Source organism: Triticum urartu, chromosome 2, assembly GCF_003073215.2.
Source record: "Triticum urartu cultivar G1812 chromosome 2, Tu2.1, whole genome shotgun sequence".
Lineage (NCBI taxonomy): Eukaryota > Viridiplantae > Streptophyta > Magnoliopsida > Poales > Poaceae > Triticum > Triticum urartu.
This window is the reverse complement of record NC_053023.1, coordinates 655505666-655519988: the sequence shown is the minus strand read 5'-3', so window position 1 is coordinate 655519988 and position 14323 is coordinate 655505666. Positions and strand designations below refer to the sequence as shown.

The 14323-nt window shown below is 47.7% G+C and overlaps 3 protein-coding genes across 3 annotated transcripts; 1 reads left to right on the top strand and 2 right to left on the bottom strand.

Moving 5' to 3' along the window:
- Positions 1-387: 387 nt before the first annotated feature.
- LOC125537695 (F-box protein At5g07610-like) lies at positions 388-1163 on the bottom strand. The gene has a single exon (XM_048701021.1). The coding sequence runs from the start codon at positions 1147-1149 to the stop codon at positions 388-390; it is 762 nt and encodes a 253-aa protein (XP_048556978.1). The 5' UTR covers positions 1150-1163.
- Positions 1164-5697: 4534 nt separating this feature from the next.
- LOC125539481 lies at positions 5698-7839 on the top strand. Its single transcript, XM_048702938.1, has 3 exons — positions 5698-6044; positions 6618-7120; positions 7233-7839. Exons 2-3 carry the CDS (start codon positions 6620-6622, stop codon positions 7527-7529), a joined length of 798 nt encoding a protein of 265 aa, XP_048558895.1. The 5' UTR covers positions 5698-6044; positions 6618-6619; the 3' UTR covers positions 7530-7839.
- Positions 7840-7972: 133 nt separating this feature from the next.
- LOC125539480 (probable potassium transporter 11) lies at positions 7973-13180 on the bottom strand. Its single transcript, XM_048702937.1, has 9 exons — positions 12313-13180; positions 11513-11738; positions 10846-11091; positions 10695-10745; positions 10319-10585; positions 10143-10195; positions 9949-10063; positions 9517-9771; positions 7973-9265 (listed from the first exon to the last, which is right to left on the bottom strand). The coding sequence occupies exons 1-9, from the start codon at positions 12430-12432 to the stop codon at positions 8220-8222; spliced, it is 2379 nt and encodes a 792-aa protein (XP_048558894.1). The 5' UTR covers positions 12433-13180; the 3' UTR covers positions 7973-8219.
- Positions 13181-14323: the final 1143 nt, after the last annotated feature.

Genomic DNA, 14323 nt, shown 5'->3' with positions numbered 1-14323 from the left:
CTACGGATCCGATGGAATTTCTGATGCTGCATATCGTATGATGCCAACGTATCAGAACCAAACGAGTCCAAGAAAATGGTGTCGCAGTCTGGATGAAAAGCAGCCACCCTGTACTCCCCACCAGTCATGCTGCACAACTCATCGTAGCTCACACTATGCTTCAAGACCCATTCTTTACTATCATAATCCTTCATGTACCAGACTGTTGTTGTATCCCCATGCTTTTTCTTCTTCCCCTTCTTCTTCTTCTCGCCAGGAGCTAGCGGTGTGGCAGCGTAGTGCAAGCACCCCTGTGACACTCCCATCATACCAAAACTCAGACTACCTGATGGCACAGGGATAGTCTTCCACACCTGCCCCTCCATGTCCACTGCTACCAGCACAGCATCAAAGTCCGTGTTCATACAAGTGCAGCATACCTTGAAAGAAGACACTTGTAAGGCCAGCGAACAGGCTAATTTTCTCAGGAAGGCGGCTTTCTCTGTAATTCCAGGCTCCGGTTTGCGAAGAGTAGATGGCCACTCCTGTGATGTATTTATCCTGTTCGGTGTCCTCAAACTGAAGAACGTGGAAATGCGGCGACACTGCTGGATCAAAAGCCAAACGAGCGATGACGCGGTGGCCGTCTGCCACCGGCGGGAGTGCGGGGATGCCAACCCACCTCCCGGTGGCCGGATTGCAAACGATGTAATGGTATTCAAGCTGCTCATCGTCGTCCCCGAAAGGAGTAGAAGGGAACTTGTGGGCGCGGGAGAGGAGGAGGCCATTGCAGGTGTCCAGCCGGTCGACGTACCAGTACTTGTGGGACGGCAAGAAAGAGAGGGACGGGTCGACCGGCTGGGCTGCGCCGCCGGGAACTTTGGCGAAGTGAAAGTCGTACATGCGACGGCCCGGCCCGTGGTAGGTGCTGTAGAGGAAACCGGCGAGGGGTTGGGGCAGCTTCTTGCGGTGGGCGGGGTCGGCGATGAGGTCGCGCCAGGCCGGGGAGACGCACTTGAAGCGGTGGACGGACCTGGCGGGGAGGCGGGAGAGGATCTCCAAGATGAGATCCTCCCTCAGGAGGATGGTCGCCGCCGCCGTCACTGCCTCCTCCGCCGGAGGGTTGGTCTTCCTCACCTTCTTCTTCTTCGCGGAACTCTTCCCCTCCATGGCGCCGCTGAAAGGAACAAGGGGTTAGGATAAATCAATCTGTACAGTGGATTCATCAATCTGGGTGAGAAGGACGAACTGACGGGGAACTAGCTCGCGGTCTCTTCGTGCGCGCGAGGAGAAATACCTTGGCTTGAGGCGGCGGCGGCGTAGGCGGCGGCGCTTCTCGGCGGCGTAGACGCGCGGCGATGGAGGATCCGTAACCTATTAACCGTAGTAGCATTTTTATAGGGGATGATGTTCGCCAGCAACGAGATTAGCGGCGAAATGCTGCGTCTAATCAGGCCCGCGTTTAACTGCCATGCAATCGTCTTTCTTTTTTGCGTATAGATATTACGTATTATAACTTTTAGAAATGCGGTGAATATATCCGAATATATTTGCTGTAGAATCAATGCGATTTACCTGCCCATCTAAAGTGATTTACCGGTCACTTTGTTTTCCGAATGAGCCCCCAGATCTATTATAGAGGATCTCCAACGATACAAAGCACCTCACATGAAGGAAAATTACAGAAAAATTCATAAGATGCTCAACAGCTCAAAGCTACTAGGGCTCTAACACACGGGATCCGGCAACCCCCTCACCATCAAGGACCGAGAGGCCGTCAGCGGAGGGGTCTCGTCAAAGGATGGCGCGAGAAAGCTGGCGAGTGGTCTCTCCTAGTAGCGGCTAAGGTTTCAGTCACCTAGCACCCGAGAGGAAAACACTTCGCGTGTTTGCTAACGAGGCGACATGTACGTAAACGGCCAGCCGCAAAGTATGTTTAGCTTATAACCCCAAAACTAGCTAACTACTTCCCAAGTACCAGTTAGTCTTTCTTTTTTATGGGAATATAATGTGTATGCAATCAATGTGATTTACGTGTCCATCTAGGAAAAGTGATTTACCTGCCATTTTTTCTGATGAATAAGTTGCTAATGGCATGTAAGTGCACATGATTTAGTTGTACTTTTTTTGAAGTAAGAGTATCTATTTCACGAGAAGCATAGGAATTAGATGTTGCCTCCTCTACTAAATTATGAATTTGTGCCTGCAAATAATTGTAGATTCTTTACAAAGTGGGGCGGAAAAAAATGATTGTTTTTGGTTGAAGAGCGAACTGAAAGTAAATAACATGAAAAGTTAATAAAAACAATAGCACGAGTAACAAGTGGAACTGGCAGAGGAGTAAGGCGTTCTCAGATAGTCTGGAATTCTCATTGGTATGTCTCTAACGTAACCTATGCATTAACATAGTATTGTCTGAATACTTGAGTCACTCTTGACGATTATGCTGGGCGGAGCCGGGTATAGAACATGTTCTACTTTAGGTAAACTTTGTGTCACACACACCACTACTATAGTCTCCCTCTGCAGGTTACTACTACGGTAATTGAGGGTTGCCCTGTGGACACTGTCTCTCTAAGGGTTCTCCGTAATTCCCCTAACAATCATAAATGCTAGGGGTGAAGGCTTTTATTGTCCCCTCGAATCACTTCACGTCCTAATCTTTACAACCATAGTGATACACTTCGTGACCTTACGACGATAATGCTGAGTGGGACCCCTCCACACCATTTACGAAGTTTATTAAACTAAGCATTCAATAGGGGATCCTATTTAGAGACATTATAACTGGGCACTCTATAGGAAGCCTCTTAGGCAATTAGACTCTAGAACCATCCATTCTTGTGACCTGATCGTACATCCCCCACCCCCACCCCCCCAATTCACGTAAAAGTATTGTCTAGCTCGCCGTAAGACTAGGCGGATGTCCTAAAAGGACCGCTTCCCCCGTAGCATTTTTGGAGGACTGTGGTTCATCGGGTCCAACGTTCCTAGCGGGGGTTTCGCTATCTACTCGGTCCACCAGACCGATCACTCCACGCTCCTCCCTCCCGACCTCTCCTTTCCTCTCTTTGCAAACAAACGGGCCTGCATCGCTACCACCGCCGGTACAACGAGTATCTCTGGCGGTTGCCACTCCCAGCGCTCTCTCCACCTTGAGGATCCATAATATGTATTCCCTACTCCCCCCCCCCCCCCCCCCGCCCTCTTCGCCGCGCAGAAGTGGCATCATCCAACCACATGCGCTTTCATGGATGTCTTCGCCTCTGAAGAAACATCGGAACTGCTCCTCTATGACTCTTGACACAGACTCCTTGTGCCTTGGCGCAACTGTTCAGTTTATAGGCTCTACCCGGCCAATATCACCCTCCATACTGTCACATTCCCTAATTTTGTAGTAGAAGGGTTGGACGTGCTTTGCTGCGTCATTGGTGTTGAAGGGTTTTCATAATTTTGTTACTCCCTCTGTTTGAAAATATAAGGTGCGTTAGTTTTTCAAAAAATCAAACCTCTGTAAACTTGACCAAAATTATAGAGAAATATATAGATATTCATAATATCGAATCGGTATCATTCGATCCATCATGAAATGAATTTTCATTTTTTGTTTATCTAGTATTGTGGATGTCGATATTTTTGGCTCTAAGGGCATCTCCAGCCGTTCGGCCCCCCAGGAGGCATTTCTTTCGCCCCTTGGGGGACTGCCGGCGAAATATTTTGCCTGGGGGCGTAAATCTTTCCACTCGTTGCACCCCCCCAGGAGCAGTGTTGAGGCTCAAGTAGGCAGCGGCATTTCGTCGAGCAGGTCACAGGCGATGACGCGGGCACGCTCCGGTGCATACAGGCCCTGCTCGCGGTGCAGTCCCTCCATTTGGAGAGGTCAGGGGAGGAAGCGAGTCCGGCGAGGTCGTGCTCCATGTACTCGAAGACGGGGTAGATGCTGGCGGAGGAGCGGGAGGTGATGAGGCCGTGGATGCCAATCACGTCCGCGCTGCCCCACGGCATGCTGTTGGAGGTCTTCAGGCGGCTGCCGGTGCGCGGCGATGTGCCGCCGCTGGCGCCGCGCCGTGTCCTGCGCGCCCGCCCCGCCACTTTGGCTTCTTCCGCAACCACGGCCCGTCCGCGCTGCCGCCGTTCGTCCTCACCGCGGGCGTCGCGCTCGCGCCCCATCAACGGCGTTGGGTGCGCGTCCACTGGCGACACAGGAGGAGGAGGGGGAGGCATTTGACCACCGGCAGCCCCCCCCCCCGCTCGTGCTCGTGGCCGCGCCCGCTCGCGTCCGTGCCCCCGCCACCCGCGCCCACGCGCGGGCCCTCCCTGACCGCCGTCGACGAGGATGGAGAGGAGGAGGAGTCGAGGAGAAGGAGGTGGGGGCGTGCCGGCCACGCCCCGGCCAGCCCGGCCGCCCCACGCGCCGCCCGGCCTCCCACCCTGGCCGCCCGTGGAGCGCCCGAAGGAGCCGGGGTCGCTCGTGGCTCGTTGTGGCCGGGGCCGCCCGACGGAGGACGAGCTGGTGCTGCACTTCCTGCGCCCGCAGCTGCGCGGGTTCTGCTGCCGTGGAGGCGGACCCGAGCGCGGCGCCGCCATGGGAGCTGCTGGAGTGGCACAGCCTGCTGGGGCGCGGGCAGGGCTCCTTCTTCGCGGCGCGGCGGCGCGGGAAGGTGCGGCGCGGTGGTGGAGGCGGACCCGTGCGCGGTGCCGGCCGGTGCAAGGAGCAGTGCGCGGCCTGAAGAATCTCGTTCTGCGTTTGGTGGAGAGAACCAAAAGAGAGGGCATGCAAGTGGGTGGGACCCGGAGAAAAAGGGAGGAAAGAGAGAGTGGGAGGCTGATTGTGGGCCAAATGCATGCAAAATTTTCTCTCTCCGCTTCCAGGTGCTCCCCGACGGGCTGGGTTCTGCATGAGAGTGCCGGCGCTAGTTTTTGCGAAATCCGGCGAAAATCGAGTCTAGGGGCGTGACTGGGACATATTTTTACCGCCGGCGGCTAAAAAGTGGTCATGGAGGGCTTCTTGGGGGGCCTAGTGGAGATGCCCTAACCTCAGTCAAAGTTAAAGAAATTCGACTTCCAAAACACAATCACATCTTATATTTTGAAACCAAGGGAGTATTTAGTTTTGCGAGTGGGGAGATGATGGAGTGCGTTTTCTTTTCTTTATAATACGGTTGGCGGGCCATTCGCGGTGTGATTTTGTATTATATGCTAATCAACCAGTATTATTTAAGGAAATTTTGGTGCTACAGTGTCACATATTGAGACTTCTTTTTTCTATGTGATGAGTGGGTGTGTGGGATTGATATAAGGCTGTTTGCTGCCGATCAATTTGAAAATTTGTTTCCTTATTAAAATTATGAAGCAAATCTAAAATTGAAACCTCGATCAAATGGAAAAGCTTCAAAGTAAAGGAGCATAGTGAAAATGAATTGAATGAGGGGGCTCCTAAGAAATTGTTGACCCGGTCTAAATCTAATCAAATCAATGTCATGAACCAAAATCCAAATTAAATATCTCAATAGAATAAAAAAGCTGCAAAATTAATGAGCATAATAAATTAAAAGAATTGAATGAGAGAGATTTTTAAGAAATTGTTGACCGGATAAAATCGGATGATTCTAATTTATTAAGAATTAAAGACCCCAATTGACTACTCGACCTTAGATTTCCGTGTGGCTGCGTCCTTCTACTCCGAGGCAAGGAGCATTTGCATCGACACCCCTGGTATTTCATTCCCATCGCACTTTGGGTCCAGCGGCAGCACGATCATCGAGCGCGCGTCCCCAGCAGTCCCAAAATCTTCAAATCGTCTGCGCGGGAGGAGAGGCTAACCATTCCCCGCCAAAATCGACACCAGCCGAGCCCGCTCGGGTTCCGCCGCGGCACCCCGCATGATAAAAGGGTGAGAACGGGGGAGAAATCTCCCACATTCCAACCGCCGGAGGAGGGTCCAGCCTAGGGTTCAGGCGGCAATCCAGCCGGAGAGAGGAGGGGGTTCCGCCGCTTCCGGTGACTTCGCTCGCGGCGGCGATCCCGACGCCCTTGCTGGGAACCGGCACGCCTTCCTCTGCGAGGTAAAAGTTTCTCCGATCGCGGCGGTTTCCTTCCTCCTTCGCTTTGCTTTAATGGTGCGGTTATGCTGAAACATATCGCCACTAGTGATCTCGATTACTGATTAGGAAAGAATTTCATCATGTCAGTTGAACTGGAGAACATGGTGATGGCGATTGCTGATTAGGGAAGAGTGTTTCTATGGCTGTTGACTAGGAGGGCACATGAATTGTGTGTAAACCGATTTAGCTGTAGGAAACAGAAAATGATGTTCCTTTTGTGCGTTTTGGCGAGTTTGTATAGGGGTAGCTGTTATGGTGATGATGATTACTACTGATTAGGGAAGGATGCCATTATGTCAGTTTTTCTCCAAAAATGACATCATCTCAGTTGAATTGGGGAACAGATGGATTTTGTGTGGTATGGAAACATGTAGGACAAACTTTTCTATCTCTCTAGACTAGAGGTTGCTACTGTTAGACAGTGATTGAGGGACGTCATGGATTGCCGATATATATTGGGAAAGTGGAAATTTAGTTTCAGAAGAAATATACAAATGTGGAAAATAGTTCATTCATACCTTTATTTTTCTACAGGTATGTCGATGCCAGAAGAGTTTGTGATATTTCCTGCTGAAGGGAAGATTTCCAATGGGCCCGAGGGGGCACTAGTGAGTCCCGATTGCCCGTTTCTGGTCGCACGGCTACCAGAGCCACTGAACAAGTCGTTCGAGCAAGTGCGACGCTGGATAATGCAGCTCTTCCAGTTGAATGACGTGACACATGAGCTCACTCCGCAGCACATTCTGTATGTCAGGAACAATCCCATGGCTCCTCCTTCCACCGTGCTGATTGACATAACTGGGGACGATTCCTGGAGGGCGTTCCTGAATGTGGCATGGCGCCATGTTGGAGTTTTCAGGCTGTTTGTCAAGTGGAGTGCCAAGAAAACAACCTCTGATGAAGATCCTGCAGTGACAGATGAATCTGATGATGATGGCAGCTGGCCAACTTGCAAGCATGATAAACCTTGCACCATTGAAACTTCATGGGACCGTCAAGACCCAGGGCGAAGGTTCTACCGCTGCCCTCTCTTCGCGGTGAGCTTCCTTTGGAAAATGTTTATCGGGGTTGCATATACATGTAATGGTCTTAACTATCACTGCATTGATCCACAATGATAATCTATGTCTTCGTTTCTGTTTTTGTCAGGATTCAAAACAGGACTGTGGTTTCACCCAATGGCTGGACAGGAAGTTCCCTGAGAAGGCGATTGAGCACATGAACTACCTCACGGACAAGGTTGATTCACTCGGGCAGCAGGTCGACAACCTGAAGTGCGAGCTTGAGGAACTTCGTCATCGTTGCCAGAAAAGGTCGATCGCAGAAGCTGTTGTCAGTCATGGAGACAAGTGCCCATGTGGAAAGATCCCTTGCGACGCAGCTTGTTGCAATCAGGATGAAAAGCCGTGCCCAAGTCAGATTCGTAGATTGGCTAAGGCCAATTAGCCCTCAATATGCCGAGTGGTTCGTGGTCCAGGCTAGTTTCATTTTGCGATGAAGATGTTTTGTCCATCATCTGGTTCAGTCATCAGCAACCAGCATGACCTGCAAATGTAATCAGTGATGTAGCCATCTAGGTAGTTTTATCTGCTAGTTTTCGTGGAACTCCCTTGTCGTTGAATTCAGATGAGAATATGATCATCCTAAAACTATGGTTTGTGTAATGTGCACTGTTTAATTAGTTGACTAAGGCATTTTGCATGAGCATGTTTTTATTGCACAACATATGTACATCTATCTGACTGTCACATCAAATTCAGCCATACTGAAAACCTGAACCTTTGCAGCCAGCCACAAAGATGATGTTGGTTTTTCAACGAAAACAAAGGTGACAACTTATAAAGCTGCAACTACTTTCGAATCCATGAGTTGCCAGTTAGAGATTTTTCTAGACAACTATCACAATATATGATTTATCAGGGAAAGGAAGCATCTGAATCTTACGAATTACAAGACAAAAGGCGAACATTTCTAGCATGAAAACCGCCTGAAAGATGCAGGGTGCGGAACAAAATCTGAAGCTATTCCCTATTTATATTTACAGTTTAAAGCAGCCACCCCCCTCTCCCTTCCAGAGAACGGTACATCAGAGCTTTTTGCTCAGAATCCAGTACAAACCAAACGGAAAACGATGTTTCAGATGTAGTATATTTGCCCAACATTAAGAAGGCTCTCATGAGGAATATTGAACATCACACTGTTCTCCCTGCAGATCCTCCTCATGAAGGCATACAAGTAATCTACAGAAATCTTCTTGATGATCCCTGAATCTCTCCGAGCGCGCACAATGGTGTTCCCTAGGATGTGCACAACACCAGCATCCCTGCACCGGTTCAAGAACTCAACTTCGTTGCTGACTGTACGGTTGGTTTGGCTTGAGTACGTCAACAGGTTGTTTACCCCGAGGGGTGACTGCACTGGCACAATAGAATCCTGTGATGAGTAGCTAAGGTCACCATTGGAGCACATTGTGTTGACAGTTTTGTCTGCTAGAAATGCAGTGTTGATCGATCCTTCAGTCCTCTGCTCTGGTAAGCTGAACTCATCGGAATCTGAATAACCATCCATCATGCTCTCGAGTCGGATGAATAACGTGAGGCAGTCAAAGAGCATCTTCTCAAAGTCATCATCTTTCTTGTGGAGGTCTTTATATCCGTACCTTGCAATGCAACGGAATATATGGAAGTTCTTCGGCCCAATCCTCCTCACAAGGAACCGCTCCTCCACCGGGACTGTGTAGACTGGAAGATACTTGACACAGACGAAGACGACAACCGAGTGGATAGCAGGTAGGTTGGTGATAAAGTGTGAGAAGATGTGCGGTACGCCACTTGCCAGCTCAGTGTACACAAAGCCTATCCCTGGAACCCTGACTAGACCAAGGCTCGGACCGAGGCCAAGAATCCAGGCCATTGACACCTTGCTGTGCATCTCAAATTCATACCGCTTTACAGTGCAATAGTGCCACACATACATGATGATGAAGAAGGCTATCGCGATGACAAGCGGGACCCAACCGCCTTGGTCAATCTTCAATATGCAAGCCCAGAAGTATGGTAGCTCTACCATCAACGAGAGCACAATAAAGGTGATGACAAGAATCCAGTGACTCTTCCACACCAGCAGCATTATTGGTACCATGAGGAACGTTGTCACTAGCATAACTATAACCACTGCAGTGCCTGTTCACACAAACAGGAAATGTAAATTTAGAGTTGTCTGAGATATGCAGCGAAGACTGTGTCATGTAAATTCTGCGACAGTTCTTATTTCAGGACAATTTCAGCCTATTACCAGTCACTCTTTCTATTATAAGGCAATCTTTCCTTTTAAATTGTCTGAATGTAGCCTTTCCAAGCTTAGCAATATATACTACATGGTGTTGCAAACAAGGAATGCTCATCAGACTCCATATTTAGAAAGTAAACCTTACCGTATGCATTTCCTATCTGGCTCTGGTTCTTGAATCCAGCAGTCACAGCAATACAAAGAATAAGGAGGAGCCAGTTGATGTCAGGGATATAAATCTGCCCGAGAAATTTCTTCGAGGTGTGGACTACCTTCACGCGGGGGAAACATCCTAATGCAAGAGCCTGCTTTATTATCGAGTAGGTTGCAGATATGGTGGCTTGACTTGCAATTATTGCTGCAGCAGTTGCTATAACAAAGGCTGGCCAGTATATGGCATCTGCAATTATTAAACATCTCACTATGAGAACTATAGTACATAAAGCAACAGCACTAGTATGCACTGTCAATAATGGCTACGCACTATGACAGTGTGCAAACGTGATGTGCTGGCACATCGATCAATCTATCTTAGGATTAGTCAATAGGATGACAAGCTATAGTATCTGAGGAGGACCTGGAATGGAGCGATAGAAGGCGTCATTCACATGTTTCTTGTTGGAAATTATATAAGCTGCTTGCCCTGTGTATGCCAGAAGAAGGCATGGGAATACAATGAAGGTGAATGCAATCTGCAAATAGACATTTTCAAATTAGGGAGCACACATTTGGCTACAGATATATCGCAATGACTGATGGAAGACATGCTACCTGAATGGCCAACACAGGGAAATGACATAGATCTGCAAATAACGCTTCAGTTCCTGAAGAGAAAGAAACAAATATCTGCATGTCATACGAGTTTTATTATAGGTTGATGGAAGGTAATTTCTAAACCTGTGATGCTAAGCATGATTTCTAAACCTGAATACGTAAAACGGACTGACCTGTGATGCTAAGCATGATTCCTCCAAGAACGGTCCAGGTGTTAGAAGAATTTCCCCGCCTTCGGAAATAACGGTATATATAGACTGGATTGTACGCTCTTAATACAGAGCTACCATACTTGTGTATGTTCAGTGCTCCGACACTTCCAATTAAAATGAACCAGATGAGCACTATAGGTGCGAATAGCCATCCAACTTTGTCTGTACCAAAGTGTTGCATGCTGAATACTCCAATCAAGATGATCACGGCAACAAGTACAACAATATCTGCCACATACAAAGAAAATCAAAGATGAAGCGACTTTACAACATGGATTTATGCAAAAGATAAAGTACAAGGGTAACGGTACATATGAGATTGAAAACACAATATTACCAGTACTCATGTTTGGATTTTGAACTTTTATACCACCTGATGCAGAAAGAACTGTGAAACACAAAATCACAAATCAGGTTCCTGGAAACGTTCAATTTACTCACAAAAATATGATGCTGAACATGAGTTTAGAAGAAATTATGCAGAATACCTGATATAGCAGGAGTAAGGATTCCATCTCCAATAGCTGTACAAGTACCAAGGAGAACAAGAATAAGAAGACAGTTTCTTTTATATGCGCGTGTTTCTAGCCATCTCTTTATTTTCGCTGCCAATGAGTTCTCCTCATAAGTTTGCCGACTATATGTCGTTAGGTCCTCATCAGTCTTGTGTTGGTTGGGTATAGTGCTGATCTTTGCATGACGGCAGAGTAGTGAATATAGAGCAAGTGTACCACCTGCAAGACAAAAAAAAGAGGTCACCACCAGTGTAAAACTGCAAGCAAAGTTATCAAATCAAGAAGTCACAGAATTGTGCATGGAAGAGTTGTTTCCAACACTGAGGCAACAGTAGAGTGATCTCAGACTAAACTTTCCATAGAAAATAATTTAGCTGCCACTCTGGCATCTCATGACCAGAAAGGCATTGTATTAACATATTCACCTACCAATCTGATGGAAAAAATGCACTGTTATAGTTGCCCCTTATTGAATTCTACTGTGCTTGGCGTTAGCTAATGTGTAGAAACAAGCATTTGAGATGTATTGCAGTCAGTATTTTCCTTTTTTGCCAAGTACAGAGCAGATCATAAGAGACACCATCTCATTGAAGGTCTAACCAGTATGATATTTGGACCTTGTGCGGATAAATTATCTTACCTTGACCATTGTCATTTGCCCTCAAGACAACAAAAACATACTTCAGAAGAGGGATGAGAGTAAGGGTGTAAATGATCAGGGAAAGAGCTCCAATAACATCTTCGTCGTCGTATACTCCGTGAGGAAAGGCATTATAGAACACATAGAGCGGTGATGTGCCCAAGTCACCAAAGACCACCCCAAGGCTCTGAAATGCAAGCCGCAGCATCAAAACTGATGAGAATTTCTGCATCAAGGGAAATAACAGTCAATATAAACTCTTGATTTAGTAGCCCAACAACTTGAATAATAAACAAGCATTCAGTTTCTTTTCAAAAATACACAAGCATCAAATTTCAGGACTAATGATTATTCTGCTAATTGTTTAATCACAATGGAATGCAGAAAAAACTTGGATAAACAAAATCACTGCTCCTTTTTTCTTTTCCCTGACACACCTGGAAGCGCATCATTTTCACTACCAAGAAAGCACTAAAAATTATATTTCTTCAGTTACTCAGTAATCCCACCATCATTGAAAATTAAAATGGTAATCCCATAATACCAACTACACCAAATTACTTCGCACACTAGAGATGGCAAACAATATGTTCAAGCAGCACAATCCATATCAAAGTAACACATCTGTTCCAGATGTTCTCAAAGCACAAACTGCACATTGACATGAACTGGTCACATGCAGAGACTGATTTTACATTTTCTCTGAAAATAACCAAGTCTTGGAAGCTAAATACAGATGAATTAAAATACTAATATAAATGAACTGTAAAGCAACTAACTGAAGAAGAGAAACGTCAGACCTTTTCCCGGTACATATTCTTGAGTCTGGTGGCTTCCTCATCCATGGGCTGATCAAGGTTCTGATCCAGCTCCCACATGCCCCCCCTGTTCGTCCCCTCGCTTTCGGACAGCGACGCCATTGATCTCTTTTGACCTCGACCACAGCTCTCAAATCCTCGCGAAAAACGACAGTCGTCCTCCACTTGCAGCCTTCGCAACAACCAATCTGAAAACCGGGTTCACGGATAAAAATCGACCTTCGAGCAACAGTTCTTGATCTCCCGCTCGCTCAAAGTTCGACCTCGAATCTCCGCATCGACGCCTCCAACCCCAACCCAATTCTTACATGGACGGAGGCCCGGAGCGAAGAACCGCCTCGGCCGCTCTGAATTCCGGGGGGTGTTGGCAGGGAACAGAAATGGAAGCAGGGAGCGGCAGGAATCACAGCACAGGGACTCCGAATCGCAGAAAACCAACCGAAATCGCCGCTCAAATCAAGAACCAAAATCCCAACCAACCAGCCGAAAACCCCGACCTTTCTCCCCCCAAGAAAACCTCCCCGGGTCACGGACAGCCGCCTCGACGGCCGGGGTCCGAAGCGGCGGCACGCGACGGGCCTCCTCGGCAGGGGAGAGATTCAGAGAGGAGGAGGAGGGCGCTGGCAGAGCGAGAGAAGCAAGGAAAGGAAGAAGTGGCAGGAGGAGGACGGGACAGGAGCGGCATATGAGGACAGGGGGGAAGAGACGGGGAGGAGGGCGCTGGTGGGCGCCCACTATTTTGGCCCGGAATTTAACCGATGGAAAGCTCCGGGATTTGGATGGTAGCACAGCAGCAGCAGCGATGACAAGGAGGTGAAGAAGAAGAAGAGAAGAGAAGAGGAGACTGACCTCAGGGCTCAGACAGCATTGCTGACCCGTCCCTCACTGCTGATCTATGTGCCATACAACTGTGGCACCAAAACTGCTGACACCGACGCGGCATATTACTACCACTACTTGATGCCCCTGCTGCTAATGCTGCTTGACTGGTTAGTTACAGGTTCTTAATCTAGTAGCTTTGGTGCCACTTGGCCGGTTAACCAGTGTGACTAAACAAACCCGGGTTGCTGCCCTCATGTTTCCTTCTTAATTAGTAGCTGCTGCTAACCTAGTTTACCTTGATGCTGCTCTGATTAATTAAGTACAGGCAGCTGCCGCTAATCTTTCCGAGATGGAGATCCAGGGCTGTCACTTTGTGTGTTTTATAAGCACTTCTGTCAGCTAGCTGCTTAATCCTTGTCTGCTGGCAGCAGTGGCAAGTGGACTGTGCCCAGGTTGCTGCTGGTGGAGTACTATCGTGCTGCAACTTGGAGTATATCTGAATATTGTTTCTTCTTTGACTTTGTTGATTTGTTTATGCTCTTCATTCATGTGGTGGGGCATTTTCTTTTCCTTTAGTAAAGTGTATCTTCGGCTCTAGGCCCTAGCTAGGCTAGGCTAGTAGGCCGCCTGCATCATCCATGAGCCAATAGGCGATTAGCAATCCAAGTCCAACTTCTTTTGTTACATATTTTTTTAGTTTACTACAAATCATCATCTTTGAATTCAAAGTTCTGTTGCTCATGTACTTATCTTGTAACGAAAAAGAACGCGTGAAACTCTAGTGCACTTATTGTTGCAAAATGCAAATGGACTAGAGATTAAGAGCTTCATCTACTAATATGTCACCGTCAACGGCAGCGAATCGGCGATTAGCACGCGTCCTAAGCTGAGACACACGAGATTATAGCGCGTAGCTTTCAAGAATAATTGATTGTGGTTCTTTTCTCTAATCTTTTCTAGTTCGGTGGACAACTCGGGTTTTCCTCATGTGGGAACACCTTTTAATTCGATGTTTCTTCAAGAAGAATACAAGTTTGTTCGTGAGTTTTGAATGTTTTTTTGTCGATATCATCGCGCTGCCGATGAGGACGACTCGTGCGTCACATCCGAGTTAACCCTGAGTGAAACCAGCTGGTATGATTGTGAGAATCCTCCACTGTTGGTGCCATAC

What these genes read in the sequence shown, in the direction of transcription:
- LOC125539480 (XM_048702937.1), bottom strand. Translation starts at nt 12,432, where the DNA reads ATGGCGTCGCTGTCCGAAAGCGAGGGGACGAACAGGGGGGGCATGTGG. An exon ending in CCTTACTCCTGCTATATCAG is followed by an intron (nt 10,746 to 10,845) that starts GTATTCTGCATA and finishes TGTGTTTCACAG; the next exon opens with TTCTTTCTGCATCAGGTGGT. An exon ending in AAATCCAAACATGAGTACTG is followed by an intron (nt 10,586 to 10,694) that starts GTAATATTGTGT and finishes TGTATGTGGCAG; the next exon opens with ATATTGTTGTACTTGTTGCC.
- LOC125539481 (XM_048702938.1), top strand. Translation starts at nt 6,620, where the DNA reads ATGTCGATGCCAGAAGAGTTTGTGATATTTCCTGCTGAAGGGAAGATT. An exon ending in ACCGCTGCCCTCTCTTCGCG is followed by an intron (nt 7,121 to 7,232) that starts GTGAGCTTCCTT and finishes TGTTTTTGTCAG; the next exon opens with GATTCAAAACAGGACTGTGG.
- LOC125537695 (XM_048701021.1), bottom strand. Translation starts at nt 1,149, where the DNA reads ATGGAGGGGAAGAGTTCCGCGAAGAAGAAGAAGGTGAGGAAGACCAAC.